The sequence below is a fragment of the Nipponia nippon genome, unplaced genomic scaffold (assembly GCF_047370975.1).
Source record: "Nipponia nippon isolate SJK-2023a ecotype South Korea unplaced genomic scaffold, ASM4737097v1 scaffold_1, whole genome shotgun sequence".
Taxonomy (NCBI): Eukaryota; Metazoa; Chordata; class Aves; order Pelecaniformes; family Threskiornithidae; genus Nipponia; species Nipponia nippon.
In genome coordinates, this window is record NW_028262290.1 from 80,048,635 (window position 1) to 80,065,988 (window position 17,354).

The window sequence follows — 17,354 nt, forward strand, 5'->3', positions numbered from 1 at the left end:
GTCTGTGTTCATATTTCTAAAACTCTAGGTATATTTTCAGCTACAGTCAAAGGGCACATAATGCAAAATCACATACCAGGCAGTAAAGTAATTCATTCCTTCTTCTAAAAAGCAGAGGGCTACCCATCTGAACAGTCAGGTAGAAACTTACTTCATTTACTCCCCAAATGCAGAATCAGTATAATGCATTTCATCTGCCTGAAGCACGGGATGGTGGCCTTACCTAGAATTCTTCCAACAGAACATGAAATAATGGAAGTCTGTCAAAACACACAATATTGTGGGGAACAGAAAAAGCCCAAAAGCAGGTTTGGGGTTTTTTTGGTTTTTTTTTTTTTTCCCTTTCAAATCTGTACTACAAAATAAAAAAAAAATTAAAAAAATAATAATAAAAAAAACAGACAAACAAAAAAAAACCCAAACCAAACCAAACAAAAAAAAAGAATATTGGAGTTATACGGCTTTCCCAGTAGTGAGTGTGGCTGAAGACAAGTGTATGCCATTAAGCCAAATTTACTGAAGTCACCATAGACTCTGAGGAATGCATTCAGATTAAACAAAAAACAACAGTCTCATTTTTGAGATTAGTACAGTCTTCCAGCTTCAAGACAGGTCTGACTAGAGATCACCTGTCAAGAAAGAAGTTTACTTAACAGAACACCTGTGAAATTTTGGTACCCTGTACCACAATAATTCAAGAGATTATCTTGTTAGTCAGCAGTACCTTAGGTTAGCTGGCTAGCTTGTTCTTGGTAATAAGAGAAGGCAGAACTCCTTTATTACAGGCTCCTTTTTGCTATGGTTCACAGGAATCAGAAATAACTCTGCTAATATTTTACCACTGAAAATCCTTTTCACCTAGTGGATTCAGCTCCAATTCCCTCTAGTACTCTATTCACTGATTTATGGGGATGGGAGTTGCAAAATACATGACCGAGTATAAACTAGCAATATCATCACAAAACCCAACAACAGAGAACAACTCACTATTCAGTACTGCGTTTCACATTCTAACAGGCAGATGCAACATATCTTCCACCTATGTAACTTCCCTGTATATTTTTTCAGCATCAGAGAATAAAAAGTTAAGGCAGGTATTTTTCTTCAAAATAATACAGTAACACAGGATGAAACACTGGTACATGCCCAAGTAACACTATTGTCCTGGAAGAGAATACGCGTATAAACATCTAAACCATAGGTAATTCCAATACAACAATGTGCCATAAATCTTAAGACAAAACTCTATGTTACAGCCTTTCTTTCTTGCACTCCTCTTTTCAGAACCAGAAAATATGACTAACCTTTAACACCGAAGAGAGAGAACCGGTACATATCAAGAAGAAAAAATGAAGAGCAAGGTCACAATTTTTATAAAAGCGCTATGACTCAACAGCTGTTACTCCAGTGGTGTTAGGTATCATAAGCCAAATTCATGCATTAATTTTACTAAAGAAGCAGTGAATGTCTTAGGCAGGGAAACATCACCACTTTATAATTGGAGAACCAATTTAGACTCCTTCAGCAATGAGAAAGCTGACTAAAAGCAGCTATCTTTTAATGTCTCTCTTTGGGATACCTGTTGCAGCTGTTGAGCCAAATGAGGTAGTGACGGAGACCAGGTGTCTTCATGAACTGGAATATTAACCATCTCCTGATGTACAAAGAGGCACTAAGGCAAAATCTCAAAGACACTCAGCCCACAAAAATTTACATTAAAATGTCCAAACTTGTCTTATTAGAATCAAGCAGAGAATCACACTGAAGACCTTTCTTTCAAAAGTTTCTACCACTTTTGGTTTTAACCATCCTAGGCTGAAAGCCTCTGTCTCTACCCGATTTTGCCCTAAAATAATCTCACATCAAGTTTTACACAAATAAAAAAAAAAATGTATATGTTAAATTTTAAAATCCTAGGATTCTTACAATTCCTTTTAACTAAAAAGTCTAGGATAACACATCTTCTCCATAACTACTCATTTGTCTGTAGTTCTTATATGCCATGCCTATATCCTGTAACTCCACATGCACAACGTCAACAAGAAAAGGAGAGAGCTCTGAAAACCACCATTCACAGTAAAGAGTGAAAGTGGAGAAAAAAATGAACAATTCAATTAAATTATATTAAATTTATTGTAGGACAGCACATGGAAGTATACTAAGACACAAAGAAATATTTCACATTCTTTGCCAATATGCATTTGTGAATGAAATTATTCAGATACCACCTATGAAACCTTTGTAAAAAAACGACTGAATTATATTACGATTTTCTAGCCTGCAGACACAGAACTTGCATACCTGTTCTTTAACTGAAGCTAGAATGGCAGAAGTTGTCTCAGTTTCAGAGCCATCACCATTGGATGTGTTCAACACAGGACTAAGGGAACTTGTCTTGTCAGAAGACGAGGGCTGGTCTGGAACAGGCATAGTTTCTGCAGTTTATGGAAAAACAAAACAATGATTTTGTTATTAGAAACCTTATACATACCAGAAATCATACGCATATAAGAATAATACTAATTTAAGGAAAAAAATTGTAGAACATGCTTCTGTTCTGTAATATAGAATTAACATATCACTTATTTAATACTAAAACTAGTTCTAAATTAATTATAAAACAAAATATTAAATGATCTCCCAGTCTTACTCCAAAATATTCACCACAGTACATTTGGAGAGGATTCAAATGATTTACAGCTGTGATTTTTGTCTAGTATTCCAGTGGCAGCATCCAACATGAAATTACAATATCATGAAAGTAATGAATCATGAAATGCTTTGCAAACAGAAAACCAACAAATGATACATGAGAGAAATATAAAACATCTAGTGTTGACTTTCTAACGTGCATGATTATTTAATAGGTATATTTTAAGCCTAGGTAACTAACTTCGCCTTTCTTCTAGTCTAGAAGGTGATTTTGACAACATTTTTATCACAGTATTTTTGAGGAAAACAGCGCACTAGTTGTTATGGCATTTTTGAGACTTGTTACAAAAAGCAAAGATTCTTAGCACTTCAAGGAATTTCTAGTGTTCTATTTGAGAGAGAAAAACGGTGGTGGCAACTATGGAAAGATTTATGTTTCTGAAGGCTAAGCTACAGTGTAGCATCCCTGTTTAAATGTCACAACAGGCACATCTCTGCAGGCACATTGTGGCACATTCCAGGAGTAAAGGAGGAGAGAGGCAGCTTGCATGGTTACGCACAGGTGAGTTAGGGTAAGCTCACGTTCATGTGGGAGCTGGCCAGAACTGTTCTGTGGAAGAGGACTGGCCCACAGGCTGCCAGCTGGACAGCCCTCCTGAAGAGCAGTGGGGATATTCAGAGGGATGTCATCAGAGGGGTCACACGTGCATGGCGCTTGCCATTCGCATCAATGGCAAAGCTCCTGCCTTGGCTCCATTCTGCTTTTCAAAGCCCATGTTTTTATAAAACAGAACCTTTTCTGAGAGAAATAAGAAGTCTGAAAAGAGTGTAAAAGGGTAGTTGGTAAAAGCAAATATAAAATTCAATACACAGAGCAAGCATCCCTGCACCAGTTTGCCATGGAAAACAGGGCTCTAAAAGAAGGGGAGATGACATTCTATAAAGCTTTGGCTCTGAAGCCGCAGTGCTGCCCAAGAACACTCAATGAGTGCCCAGCTGGGCAGCCTTTTCCAAAAGCTTCCTGAAGCTCAAGACACTGGCATACATATGCAAGACAAAAACATGAAAATACAGATTACTCATAAAAAAGTCAGTTATTTCTCGTAACAGAAGTCTCCCTAAATTGCAGGATAGATTAGTTTATATACTGAAGCATGAGATTATATATCATTTTAATTAAAGAAGCTACATATTGTCATACAGCTTGCTTTTTGTAAGCAAATCACTGGAAGTGGTAAATAATGAATCTTTGGCTCTGGTAATGTCCTTGCTTCAGATACATGCACTATTTGAAGTTCATCTTTAAAAACTCAGATGATACACCTTTCTCCTTCTGTCACAAGTATTCTGTACAAAACTTCTATATGATTCCAATACATCAGTCTAAAAAGACTTTTGAATTATATCTTCTCATTTTGTGAAACAAAGGAACCGGCTTCTATTATGACAAGTTACCTAGTTTGTGGCATACAATTAAAGTTGCTACCCTTTTGTAAAGTACCACAGAAAAGACACACACACATACATATACATGCTTACTCTATTATCTTACTTTCAAATAATGTAATTATTTTCCTTTTTTACTAAATTATTAATTGCACTATCATAATAGAAAGCAAAGTAATTTTCTTTTTGGTATTGCAATTTACCTGAAAAAATACAAATGGCCTAATAGTTCATTTTGTAGAGCTGTATTTGCAGAAAACACTGGAGCGGAACGCGCCTTGCTATCAACCCTATAGCCTGTAAAGTCCAGCTGAAAATTGTGCACAGGAACAAAAGAGACCACAGGATTCAGGAACGTGAGTAAGGACACGTGAAGCGGTCCTACCGCCCTTGCAGACACTCCCTCTGGGCGGTGGGGAGCCACGCTTCCCGGTTGGGGCGGCTCACCAGGGAGACACGTGGAGCTAGAACAGCACAAGGCACAAAGAGCTGCCTCCCCAAGACGGCACCGCGTTGGGAAGAAACACCAGAGCTGTGAACAAGGCACCTGCTAAATAGTTTCAGACACATTGGCTGAGAGCAGGTCCCCTGCTGCAGGACTGCTTTCTCTGCATTTGCAAAGAAGCTTCCTGGAAAAAGCCCCTTTGTCTGCTTAGCTCCTCATGCTCCTCCAGGGCTGCCTGACCCCTGGCAGGGAGACTCTGCTGAATCGGCCTTTCCATAAACACTAGCTCGAGGAGGTAAAGGCCCGCAAACTAAACAAGACCAGGAGTCAAGAACTGCTCCCATCTCTGCAAGTAACTGCCAACTGAGGTCCATTTAAATTTTCCTCTTCACCTGGAAAATTAAGAGAACTTACCTGCTCCCCCCATCCCCAGCTCCCTACCACAGCACACGGTGACTGGGAAGACACAAACACCACCTGGAAGGCCTCTGGCTGCAGTCAAGGAGACCCTCATTTCCACATTGCACCTCTCTGTATTGGGTAAAAGTGTCAGGGTTTTGGTAGCTTGCGTGTTTGGGGGTGGGGGATGCTGCAGGGCCGACCTATGTCAGAGGGCCTCACCCATCACAGAAAGGACCAAGTCTAGCATGTAACGAGGGGATGCGACACCATGACAGGGAGAGGTGTCTTCTCTCCGTGTTCATTTAATTGGTTGTCTTCTTTATTTCTCAATACCAAAATCAGTAACTTAAAGCTTATTTTAATTGGCAATATATCTAAGTAGAATTCCCTGACTCAAAGACTGGTTTTGGCCTGTGACACTGCCTAAGAGCAAATCTAAATGAGGCCCACTGAGGCATGGTAGGTTTCTGTTGCTTCTAGGTTTTCAGGAAGATGGGGGGAAATGTGGCTGCCTGAGCTGCTGGAAAAAATTTATCTGCTACACAAAATGCTTGCTCTAGCACAAACAAACACTCCAAAATATTTATTGTGTATTTGAGAGGGACAGCAGGGCCGCACAGTCAATGGGAAATCGCTCAGTGACCAAAAAGATGCTACTGATAAAACACCAGTTTCTGTGATACAGGCAGCAACTGCTGGCTGCTATTCGGAACTTGTTTTGGGACTGTATTCAACTTCTGTAAATTTTAATTTTTAGGCTGTATGTTTCTGTAAATACTTTGTTTCCACCAAAGAACACTTAAAAACTGGTTTAGTAATCTATAATTTTGCAAGTATCAGTTTATACGGGGGGGAAAAAAAATCTGATTACACAACCAACTGCTGCAATAAATTGTACTTGCTTCAAAGAGGCTCAAAATCCAGACAGAAGAGAAGCTAATATTCTACAACCACTGCACGTCTCCAGGATTTGTTTTTTTTTTTTTAATATAGATCTCAAAAGAGGAAAACAAAAAAAAAGAAAAAAGAAAAGGCACGCTGCATGTCCTCTTCCTCTAGAAACAGAGAAATCACAAGAAATGTCCCTGACATTAAAACTAGTGGGTTTTGCACCTATTAAAATATTTCTTCTGGACAGAGAATATAATTTCTAACATCTACCTCATTAGTTCAGTTTATGACTACAGTTGTTCAAGGAGGAAAGATTGCAGCCAATTGCACTTAGTAAGCTAGTACCATTGAATCTACAGCATGATGTTATCCAGCTGAGCTGTTAATATTCTATATTTTCACATTTTTTCATTACATAAATTCATAGAAGAAATACCATATAGAAAGGAAACACAGAATGAGTTTTCACAAGCAACAGAGAAGCCACTGTACCAAAGGTACTTATATTAAAAAAAAAATCATACATGAATCAGCAACAGTGTTTCAACAGCAAACACCAACATAACAAAGGCCCACATTTGCAGTAGTCCATCTGCTTAGAGTAGGTATACCTTTTCATTTAGCTCAGTCTTCACTATAAGAAATCAGACATTCTAAGGTTTTAATGGGACTTAAAACTGCCAGTACTGTAAAATTACAGAAAAAAAGGCTGAAATAGGCCTCCAAGCCCCTAGACCACCACCAAATCTCTAGACAAGGCAGATTTTTCCACTAAGTCATTCTGGATATTTACTACGCTTAACCAGTCCTTCACAGCTTCCCTCGCTGCAGCCTCCCATGGCCACCTCCTCTGTTTCAGGGCTCCACCAGCCTTCCCGTAGAAAACTTGCTTTAGCGTTGAGTATATTTAAGCTCAGTATTCCCTGTACTATCCAGCATGGACACAAAAACCCAGAACTATTGCATCAGTCTTCTTCAAAAAAGCATTATCCCACATGATGACGACCACTGTACCTTTCCTTCTGCTCTCACGTCTCCTCTCTAGAAAAGCTACCCCAAATCTTTTCATTTGTCCTCATAAAACAAGCTGGCTGATAGCCTTTTATCCCACACTCATGGGAACTTGGCACTAAAAACAAAAGGAAAAATTAGAGCAAGTATGAGAAGAAAAACAAAAATTAAGCAGCTTAACAGAGTGCCCCGTAGCTGAGTAACTACACCACAAATTAAACCCGCTGCATTTAATTTCCACAACAGCAACAATATTTCCTATCAGTGTCACAAAAATACAAATGAGATTGTGTAAGTCAGAGCATATACGCACTCCTGAGAGAGTAAAATTAAAATCTTAGCCCATCATAGATAGATGAACAGGAAAAATACTACCAGCCTTTTGGGAACACACTGGGAAGTCAGACATAAATAATTCATGGCTTCCCGTACTCCACAGCGCTGGCAAAGTTCTATCTGGAGTTTGACCCTTTTTGTTGTTGTTGTTGTCGTCGTCTTTCTAAGAGTACCTTAAAAAACCTCACTTCAATGAAAAAAACCCAACCCTATAAATCCAAGCAAAACCATCCTTTCCTCACCTACCGGGTGCAGATGCCCAGGTGTTGGCCATGGGGGCCTGCAAGGGCGGCCCCTGCGAGGGGCGGCCGGGGCTGCCCCGCGCCGGACACAGCCGGTTCCCGCCGGCTCCAACGGCCCCAGCGCAGGGCCCAGCTGAGCCCCTCAGCCACGGGCGGGCGCCTCGGGGAAAGCCTGGGTGAGGAAGGGCGAAACGCTGCCCGGCAGCCGGGGCTGAGGGCAGCAGGGTGAGAAACAGCCCTGCGAGCCCCGAGGGGGGAGCGGGAGGAGGGGTTCCAGGCGCCCCGGCAGAGATTCCCCTGCGGCCCCGGGAGGGACCCCGCTGGGGCAGGTGTTTCCCTGCAGCCCTTGGGAAGGCCCCGGGCTGGGGCAGGGGAAGGTGTGGGGAGGGAGGAGCGGCAGGGAGGAGCTGCTATGAGCTGACCGCAGCCCCCCATTCCCCATCCCCCTGCGCCACTCGGGAGGAGGAGGAGGCAGTGGAGTGAAGGGGTGAAGCTGAGCCTGGGAAAAAAGGAGAGGCGGGGATGGTGTTTTATGTTTTCTCTTTTTTTTCTCACCGTACAACTCTATTTTAAATGACAATAAATTAAGTGAATTTTCCCCAAGTCTAGTCTGCCTTGCCTATGACAATAACTGGTCAGTGATGTCCCTGTCTTTATCTCGACCCAGGAGCTCTTCCATCTTACTTTCTTCCCCGTCCAGTTGAGGAGGGGCAGAGAGTGAGCAGCTGGGTGGGCACCTGGCAGCCAGAGCAGGTCAACCCACCACACCCCACAAGCTGGTTTTGACTTCAACAAGAAAGGTAGACAACAGAAATGGCTTGGGTTTTTGTTTTGCTATCTTGTGACAACCTAGATTCCTGGATAGATAGATACAATCTACGGTTGTGTCCACTGTACGACCATAATCTACAGCTGACAGCTACCATGGTCACCATCTCATAAGCCAATGAAAGCCATATGAAAACTCATCAGATTAAGATTCGTGTTAGATCACTATTAAGTACAGTGGTGGAAGTATTTAAAAAAATTGATTGGACAAAATAAGAAACAGAAGAAAAACAACAACAATCTATATAGATATGGAAAACCAGTATGAGAGACATAATAAAAGCCAAACTATATAACTGAATTCCAGTTTATTGTCTGGAATACAGATGGGCAAACACTGCTCAGTGAGTAACTGAATCAAAAGAAACCCAAAGGCTTACCTGGGTTCACTGGTTACTTTAACTCCCCATCAAAATAACTTCAGCAATAATTCTTTATTCTTTGCTATCTTCCTACTATAGTTCCATAATCCATCACCAACTGCCAGGCATCCATTTCATTCAGTATAGCAACTGATTTCAACAAAAATTGTTGTTTTGCTTTTTTGTTGTTGGTTTTGTTTTTAAACTTTTTGGCCTTTATCACTTTGTAAAATTTGCATAAAATCAGTGGACAGAATTAAAAAATATTTAACATCATTGAGAAAGCCACGACAGAAATCTTATTTCTTTGGAAAAGAATGTTAAAAATCACTTTTGTCATGCAACTACTTATCAAAATCTTATAATCTGACCTGAGTCCTACTAGAAGCATTATTCCTAAGATAAACAGGACAGAGAGGGTCAGGGGGTTGGTTCTTGAGTCAGAAGATAAGTAAAAAATAGTTAACCCCACTTCTCTCTGAACTCAAGCTATGGCTCTTGCAGTTCAGATACAGATATTTGTACCTTCTGTTGTTAAGGCACCTTCTTGATGGAAAGGCACACATTTCCATTCCAGCACAAAAGGTACCCTGTGTTAATACATAAAAGTCCCTAAACTATCACTAAGTAAAATTCACAGAACTCTAATGAAAAAGCTGTTTCTAAACAAATTTTTGTGATGCCTGCATCTGCCTTTCAATGCCCTTATTCTCCTCCTCCTCATCAGAAATACTATGCTTCATTCACTGAATCCATGTAGAACACTGAAAAAAAACCTAGAACTGAAAAAGCAGCAGCATCAACTGTAAACTGAGCATTTCATTCCTTTTCCAACTTAAACTGCATTGTTTTAATAAGTTCTTTTATAACCTATGCTTAAAGAAAAAGGAATATTGCTTAAAGGGACAGACTTTCATTTTTAAATATAAGATTGATATTCATTTAAAGGTCACTGTTAATGCTGTTTACATAGTCTAAAGTTACATCACCCTTTCATGGGGTGTAGATAGGTTAAACAAACCAAACCAAACAAAAAAAAAAAAAAAAAACAGCTCCACAATATCTGGAAATCTATGGTAAAAGCCAAGTTATCCACTACACTGGCAACTGCATCAAATCAGTGGAATCAGAAAATCCAAATATGTTTCTTTAATTACAAAGATATTGCGGTAAGGAATATGTGCTCCCCAGTGGGTTTTCCCTCTACAATGAACCATTAATCAGCGAGAGCATTCATTATAAAAGTGTAGTCATGCTGTCTTACTGCACAGCAATCAAATTTGGCTTGTTGCTGAGCTAATCTGGAGAACCATGAATGATACTGAAGTACTCTTGGATAAGAACAGATCATTTAAAATAATCCAATATGCAATTATGCATCAGAAATATTTTTTGCTTCCTTTTCTCTACCTTAGATATGCTGTATAGAGGTTACAGTATGAGTACCATTTAATAATATGCATTTCTGTTCTTCCTATTAAAGTTGGTCTTACTTTTTTGCTCTTGTTTCAAAATTATGGCAACTTACTGTATAATTAAAATACTTGAATACTTTTTTTTTTTTAACCTAAAACTGCATGTTTATGGCTACACTTAAATCTACTGTTTATAATTTTAGTAACTCGCATCGAGATTGCAGAAGCAAGGACTAATGCTGATCCTGTTTCTAGCTGTTTTTAATTTAAAAATAAATACATAAAATATTCCAGTGTTTTTCAATATAATAATTGAATGATTGCCATAGGGAACCTCTACTTCTCCCTGCATACATGAACAACAGTTGTTATTTGAAAGCCTACAGTTGTAAACAGCTCCATCACACTAGCTTCTAACAACTGTGGTAAGCAAAAAAAAGAAATAGGATTGACACTGTATCTATGAACATGAAAACCACCAGCTTTCATGGCGCTCACCGAGTCATTCTGATAAGTTAAGAAATCAGTGGGTGTAAGTTAGGAGCCAGAACACTATAGAATACAATAGCCCTGGCAGTTCTTGAAAATCATTACCTGTATCACAAGTCATATTTGGTGCAGGTATAGAGGAAAAAAATACCCCAAAATAATAATTTTCATTATTACATATTGCACAGCCAATTCAAACATTATCACATACATACAACTATTAGACTAACCAAGATGTTTACAGGAGGTTTTTGGAACAAAATCCCAACTGGAAGAAGTAGAAATTGGCAGTGCTTGAGAATTTAGACACGCAAATAATCGGCGTCAGCAGAAAGATGACCTATCGCGTTCCTTCGGTAATGTCAAACTATGGAGGTGACTGAAGGCTGAGACAGCATTGGCTCTAGGCAGCAGGACGCATATCTACTAATGTTGCATTAAACGTTTCTGCAACGAAGCTGAATCCTTCAGCTGTGCAACAGTGAAACAGGGTAGGAAGCCTGTAAAGATGGGCCCTCCCTTCTCCTGCACACACAACCATTGAAACTGCAGCGTTCCTTTACTGTCCTATCTTTGCTGACAGTCTGGTACAATTTGTGGCTGGGTAAATATTCTTAAAAATAGGTTGATAATCTCTTGAGTCAACGGGAAGATAAGAAAATCTGCCAGACCCTGCCAAATACCTCAAAGAGGAAAATTTCTTCTGATTGCCTAAGTAGTTACCACAACATCCTAAAGCATGTATCTCCTATGTTTAAATTACTAGATGGGAAAACAGATTAGTTAAAGGAGACATATCTTAAAGACCTTTGCAAAAGCTTAAGCTCAATTAGGGGTCAGGGATATGAGGGATCAAGTCAGCGCTCTTCTTATTCTAGCTAATCCATCACAGGGGCTTTCCAAAGAGCAAGGGCTCCATTTTCTTTCTGGGATTGTTCTTTGTCTGTAGACTCATCCACTTGCCTGTTCACTAAGACACGCAAGCTCCCTCTTGTCTTCTTCTGTGACTTGAACTGTTGCATTCCCAGTTATTTTAACAATACTATTTAGGTATTTAGGACCTCTAAATGGATAAAAAAAGAATCCTCTGGTTTTAAGTTTTAAATAAAGTAAGTTTGGGTTCAGTAAACCATAACAACATGTCCCTTTTTATTTTCCTGCGCTTTGCAAAAGCATGATAGAAGATATAAAAGAACTTGTCGCAGTAAAAGATAAAGACGACCATATTCTAAAACTTGACTGAAGAGAAGCTATACTGGCAAATGTGCCCCAACACTTTCCTTGACTTATCCTACCCTGAAGTCCTACAGATAAATATGTAATACCTAAAACGGAAACCATAAATGTTGGCATATACACAATCAGAGTATATGAAACTTTCTTTTCCCTTCTCTTCCACAGATGCCTGACTCAAAAAGGCGTTTGCTGAAACAATCCAAAGACTACAGCTCAACAGGAAAAAAGTTTCTTCCTCAGGGAGTCTCTACTCCTGCCCTGAGTCTGATTAAAACTTCCCTATTTTCCTGTTCTCCAAAGAGGAAGCAAAATGAAGGATCTTATGCACACAGTAGCCAATACGAGGTCTCTGCAGGCCGCATCAAATATTTTCCAATCACTGTCTACATTAACCAGTGTCAGAATGCTGGAAGCTGCATGAAACCTAAAGTCTTGCCTAGAGCTTAAGCCATCTGCAACACTTCCAAACATTTTTAGTTCAATATGATCATGCTAAGTACTGTTTTGCTCAAGTAATATATCATAAAACAAGGCAGTTTTGCTTTTTTCTATAATAGCTGAAATTTCAAGTACTTTGAATTACTATACAGCCTTTCTCCTTAAAAAAATCAAACAAAAGAATTCCTAAAGTTCCCCATGATTTTAGCAGGGTAACTCAGAAGAAGTGCTTATGAGAGAAAAGCTACAGCATTTGGCCCAAAGGGCTTTGAAAAAAAGGCAAGAGAAAGATGGCCTGATTGTACATCCCTTGCTTTTTTCTCTCAAACTTGAGTCAGCACCAATGCTGGGTGCATGAAGATTTAAAGATGAGACCCAAACCACGAAGACGGCAGTGTCAGTTAACTGCCCCCAGCCCCCTTCTCTGTCAATATATTATAGCAACAGACTAAGTGATTAATCAGGACAGAGAAACCACATGCTGGCTTGAAACATGTTCCTACTTCATTGGTACTGAAAGCACCTACCTAATCTGTAAGAATTTACCCTAACCATGCACTGTCTGATAACTGAGCAACCTCCTAAAATTCTTACGAAAATATTTCACAGCTCGAGTCAGCAACATGATCACAAAGAGAAACCAACATAAAAATTCATGCTCCTGCCAATATTTCAGAGATCTCAGTATGAAGATTTACAATAATTGATTTCAGTTTTGCTGAAAAGTCTATTCATAAATCAAGCAAAATTGTTCCATTCATGGAATCCAATAAGAGAATATTGTTTGCTGGTGTTACCAAGGGAATGGGAGTTCTTATTTCAGCGACAATGCCAATATCCTCAAACATACAGAGCAAAATGCATATCTACAAACAAAAGCCAGCAACACTCCTACGGTGAATTCTTAAAATCTTGCATGACATGACCTAGATACCATCAGAGCAGGTGATTCTAACATAATATGGGGTGTTCCTTTGTATTTTTTTTTTTTTTCTTTCATTGGTCATTTATTGACTGGGAGTGACTTGAAAATTTAAGTGACGTCATGTTCTGGGTCTGGCTGGGATGGAGTTAATTTTCTTTATAGAAGATCCTATGGTGGTGCTGTAGTTCAGATTTGTGACCAAAACAGCGTTTCAGCTACTGCTGAACAGTGCTTGCACAGCATCGAGGCCTTCTCTATTTCTCACTCTGCCCCCCAGGGAGGTTGGGAGGGGACACAGCTGGGACAGCTGACCCCAACTGACCAAAGCGATACTCCATACCACATAACGTCATGCCCAGCAATAAAACTGGGGGGCCGTTTCTCCAAAGTAGCTGTTGCCTGGGGACTGGCTGGGCATCGGTCTGCTGGTGGTGAGTGAGTGCTTTTGCACCACTTGTTACTTTTTTTTTTTCCTTTCATTTATTAAATTGTCCTTATCTTGACCCACTAGGGTTTTTTTCCCCTCACTTTTGCCTGTCCCATTCTCTCCCCCATCCTGCTGTGGGGGGTTAACAAGCAAGTGGGTGGGGGCTTAGCTGCTGGCCAGGGTCAACCCACCACACACCATGACTACATTATTCCCCCCCAACACCACCAAGAGTAATAAGAGAAAAACAGTTTATAGTGCAAGACACGGGGTCAACGGCAGCAACGCCTGAGGACGCACGTTCATTACAAAGAACAGAAATGGCAAGGCTAAAGCACAGCCCTTTCAGTCTGAGGCAAGTAATCCACTAAGGTTCTGTGCCGAAATAGACTGTTTATTACTACTACTTTAAATTTAAATTGCAGGCTGATTCATGCTGACTACTCTTAATGTTTCCCATGGCTCTGAACCTGAAGTAGGATAGACAGTTCTGGTATTGGTGTAATCTCAGGACTAATCTACTTCCTCACTAATTCCTACAGTTAAGGAGCTTACTTATATATATCATACTGAATTGCACAGATCCTCTTTGCCTCACGTCTCACTTTTATTAGAGCCAGACAGCAGAATGCGTACTTCCAAGCCCCATTCAACACTGCACACAGTGTATCTCCAGACTAACCTTCAAAGACACAAAAGATGTCTAGTGGTTAGGGCTGCACTAGGGAACCGATGCAGCAGTCACTCTGGGACTCCTTTCATGGCTGTGTGCCTTAAATGGCGCGTGAAGGATGTCTGCACTTTTAAATGGCTGGATCCACCTCCCCCAGCCCGAGATGAGCGTGACAATCGAACATTTCCGTAGCATTTTCCTGAGGAGCTGAGGTATGTCTGCAGACAGGGTGACTGCCGTGCTTTTCTCTCTCTCCACATACAGTATTCTGCTGGTGTGATATTGGCAAAGCCGTGTGGTGGATGGGCAGAGTCCTGAGCCGTACACCTAATGGGAACTGTGGCTGCTCATCTCCTCGCTCCTTTTGGTATAGGCTTATGAATACAACCCAAGCCCACAAAAAGCACCACATCCCACCTCCAATTCCTGTGTGGTAAAATGGGCTCAGAATCCATCATTTTATGGGTGAAGTTGGGATGTTGTACTGCTTCTCCATAAGTGCATCATTTTACATTTATCCACAGGAATTTTTAGCATCCATTATTTTGGGTTTTGGCTTCATAAACTCTTTACAATATTTTGAGACTCTAAAGCATCTCCACAAAGAATGGCTGCAGTACAGTAAGCTCCCCGAACATACTTCATGGCCACAAAAAATGAAGAACACCCTTTAGTTTTTCTTCACCCTCTGTAGCAGTTAGCATGAGTTATGTCTAGACAGGATAGCTGTTAGCATAAGCCAGTAAATGTTAACCAGCTCTTTACTGTGGCAAAAGCAGGTGAAATATAGTCAACCACCTGCTCCAAAGAACAGAACAGTTTTTGTGTGCTGAAGAAAACACATAGCCAAACTATTCAAACAGCCTGTTGATCATCAAAAAGTGCAAACATGTCCAGAAGTATCCGGAACAAGCAGATTGTGAGCAGCAACAGCAGCAACTGCAAATCAGTAAAACGGCACCATCTGCAAGGACTCATCACCAACACAGGATTCCCTGCCCAATCCTGTAACTAAAGATACTTAATATTGGGGGGGGGGGGGGGGAAACAGAGTACAAAAGAGAGAGGCAAGAATCTCATGTCCCTGCACCAGAATTTGGGACCATCTCACCAACACTCAGAGGACCTGAGAGCACCAGAGAGCACCCGGGGTCCCCATGACCCCACACCAGGACCGCACACTGCCCAGCTGGAAACATCTCTCCTGGACTGCACTCTCTCCCCCATGGAAAAGGGAAGGTGTGTGAGGAACCACTACACCGACCTGCCCAGTTTTTCTCCTGGACCAAGTCCTCTTTCCCATGGAATAGAGAAGTCACGTAATTCTTAAAATTGCATATATGTGTGATAAAAGTGTTTTGGCATCCAAATCCATTTAGCCTCCATACTGTCATTTGGTCTTAAATGGCAACAATCTCTACCGTTCCTAGTCACTGCTAGCCCTACAGACTCACTGCCAAGCTTCTTGCTCCAGACATTAGAAAGTTTTCATTAACTTTTTAGGCCTTTTCTTATTTCTTAAGCTTTTTCTAATCTGCTTATTATGTTTTCACATTTATCCTGCCAAAGTGCAAAATCCCTTCTACTTCTTACGTTGGAACTTGATTCTGCTGGATATCCACACCAGCTTTCTTCTGCTTTCTCATGATACTCAGTCGTTCACCACTCCAAAGTCATGGCATTTAAGTAACCTCTATGCCTCCTTCAAAGAACTAGTCCTGGTACTGACCACTTTTAGCTTCCTTAAGAAATGTTCTTTCCACATGACCTTCTAGAGTTGAGCTCAGTATGGGATACTTTGACTCTGCCAATTTCATCATCAGTGGAAAAATTAGAATACAAGCGGGCTAGTACCTCCTTTCCTGACAATAGGGTTTGATCATATATACTTTTAAAACTGAGCAGTTTACTGCTCCCAATATACTGCTTCTAAAATCATACCTGTAGAGCTCTTCGCATTTTCCGCACTTGGTATAACAAGTCCAGTTCATTTTCTCTCTCTCTCTCACCTAATCAGCAGGTTAATAAGTAGTCATACTTGAGCAGTGGTGAGTGAAGGTGTTTTAGTTAAAGTCTACAAGAAAAATAAATTTTCTTTTTATATAAATAAATATGAATTTATATAAATTTTCTATAAATAAAGTTTTATTATAAGAAAAAAATACAGCTTTTAGACTAGAAGATGCAGGAAATGTTCATATGAAAGCAATAGTAAGTATAATGCTATGAAGTCTGAAAGAAGACAAAGGAACATTATACACACAGTTCTGCTTTAGGATATACATGGACTTAGTACCATTGCCATAGTTTTCTTTGTGTGCATGATTGCTCATAAAACTGTAACTCCTAAAACAGTGACAAGGCAAATGTATAGCTGAAATGGCGAGTTTACAGAAACACAAAGGAGAAAATAAAAACTTCTTGGCTAAGTAAACATGAAAAATAAACTTCTGTTACCAAAAACACAAAAACAAAAAATACACCATTAATAAGAGATGGCAGATTTGTAAGGATCTGCCTAGTTTTTCTACAAAATTCAATAGCATTCCTGCCACTGTGTGCATCTGAGATGCCAGAAAACTTTAAGTAATTTATATGCTCTACCTCATTATTTTAAAGTGGGGGGATATAAGGAGTGTTACTCTATCAGCTATCCCAGCACTCTTGAGAAAAGAAAACGCTACTGTTCCCTTTTTACAGAGTGCACAGGTACAAAGAGGCCAAGCACATCAGAGTTGAATCCAGCTCCCCCAAGAGTCAAACTTGTTTGATTTATATGACGGTATGTACAACTTCACGGAGAAAACAGAACAGAAATTCCATCAGTACAATCCTAGCTGTTTTTCTAAACTGCATACAGAGGAATATTTCATGTGCTCCCAAGCATGGAATCTGGATTTTCATAGAAATAAAGGCTGAAAGAAATTGCTGATGAAACATCAACTAATAAAGTGCATTAGAAACACAGTGTTAAAGCCAGCAAAGTAGAAAACTGTCTCTGGATCTTTGCCTGCCAGAAAGCAGAAGTCCTTTCATTAATGCATAATTTTTTACAAAATATACTTTACGTACAAAAATTAAGTTTGCAAGTTGGGATTTAACTGGAATACACTTAAATCAACAATGACAATCATTA

General features: G+C 40.0%; 1 protein-coding gene across 4 annotated transcripts in view; it reads right to left on the bottom strand.

Annotated features, from left to right (window-relative positions):
* The window catches only part of CTNND2 (catenin delta 2), a 690,230-nt gene that overhangs the window by 562,036 nt on the left and 110,840 nt on the right, over positions 1-17,354 (bottom strand). For all 4 annotated transcript variants that reach the window (XM_087760877.1, XM_087760884.1, XM_087760869.1 and 1 more), the window contains exon 2: positions 2,302-2,435. In XM_087760877.1, the coding sequence (XP_087617003.1) occupies positions 2,302-2,435 (134 nt within the window). The remainder of the gene's footprint in view (positions 1-2,301; positions 2,436-17,354) is intronic.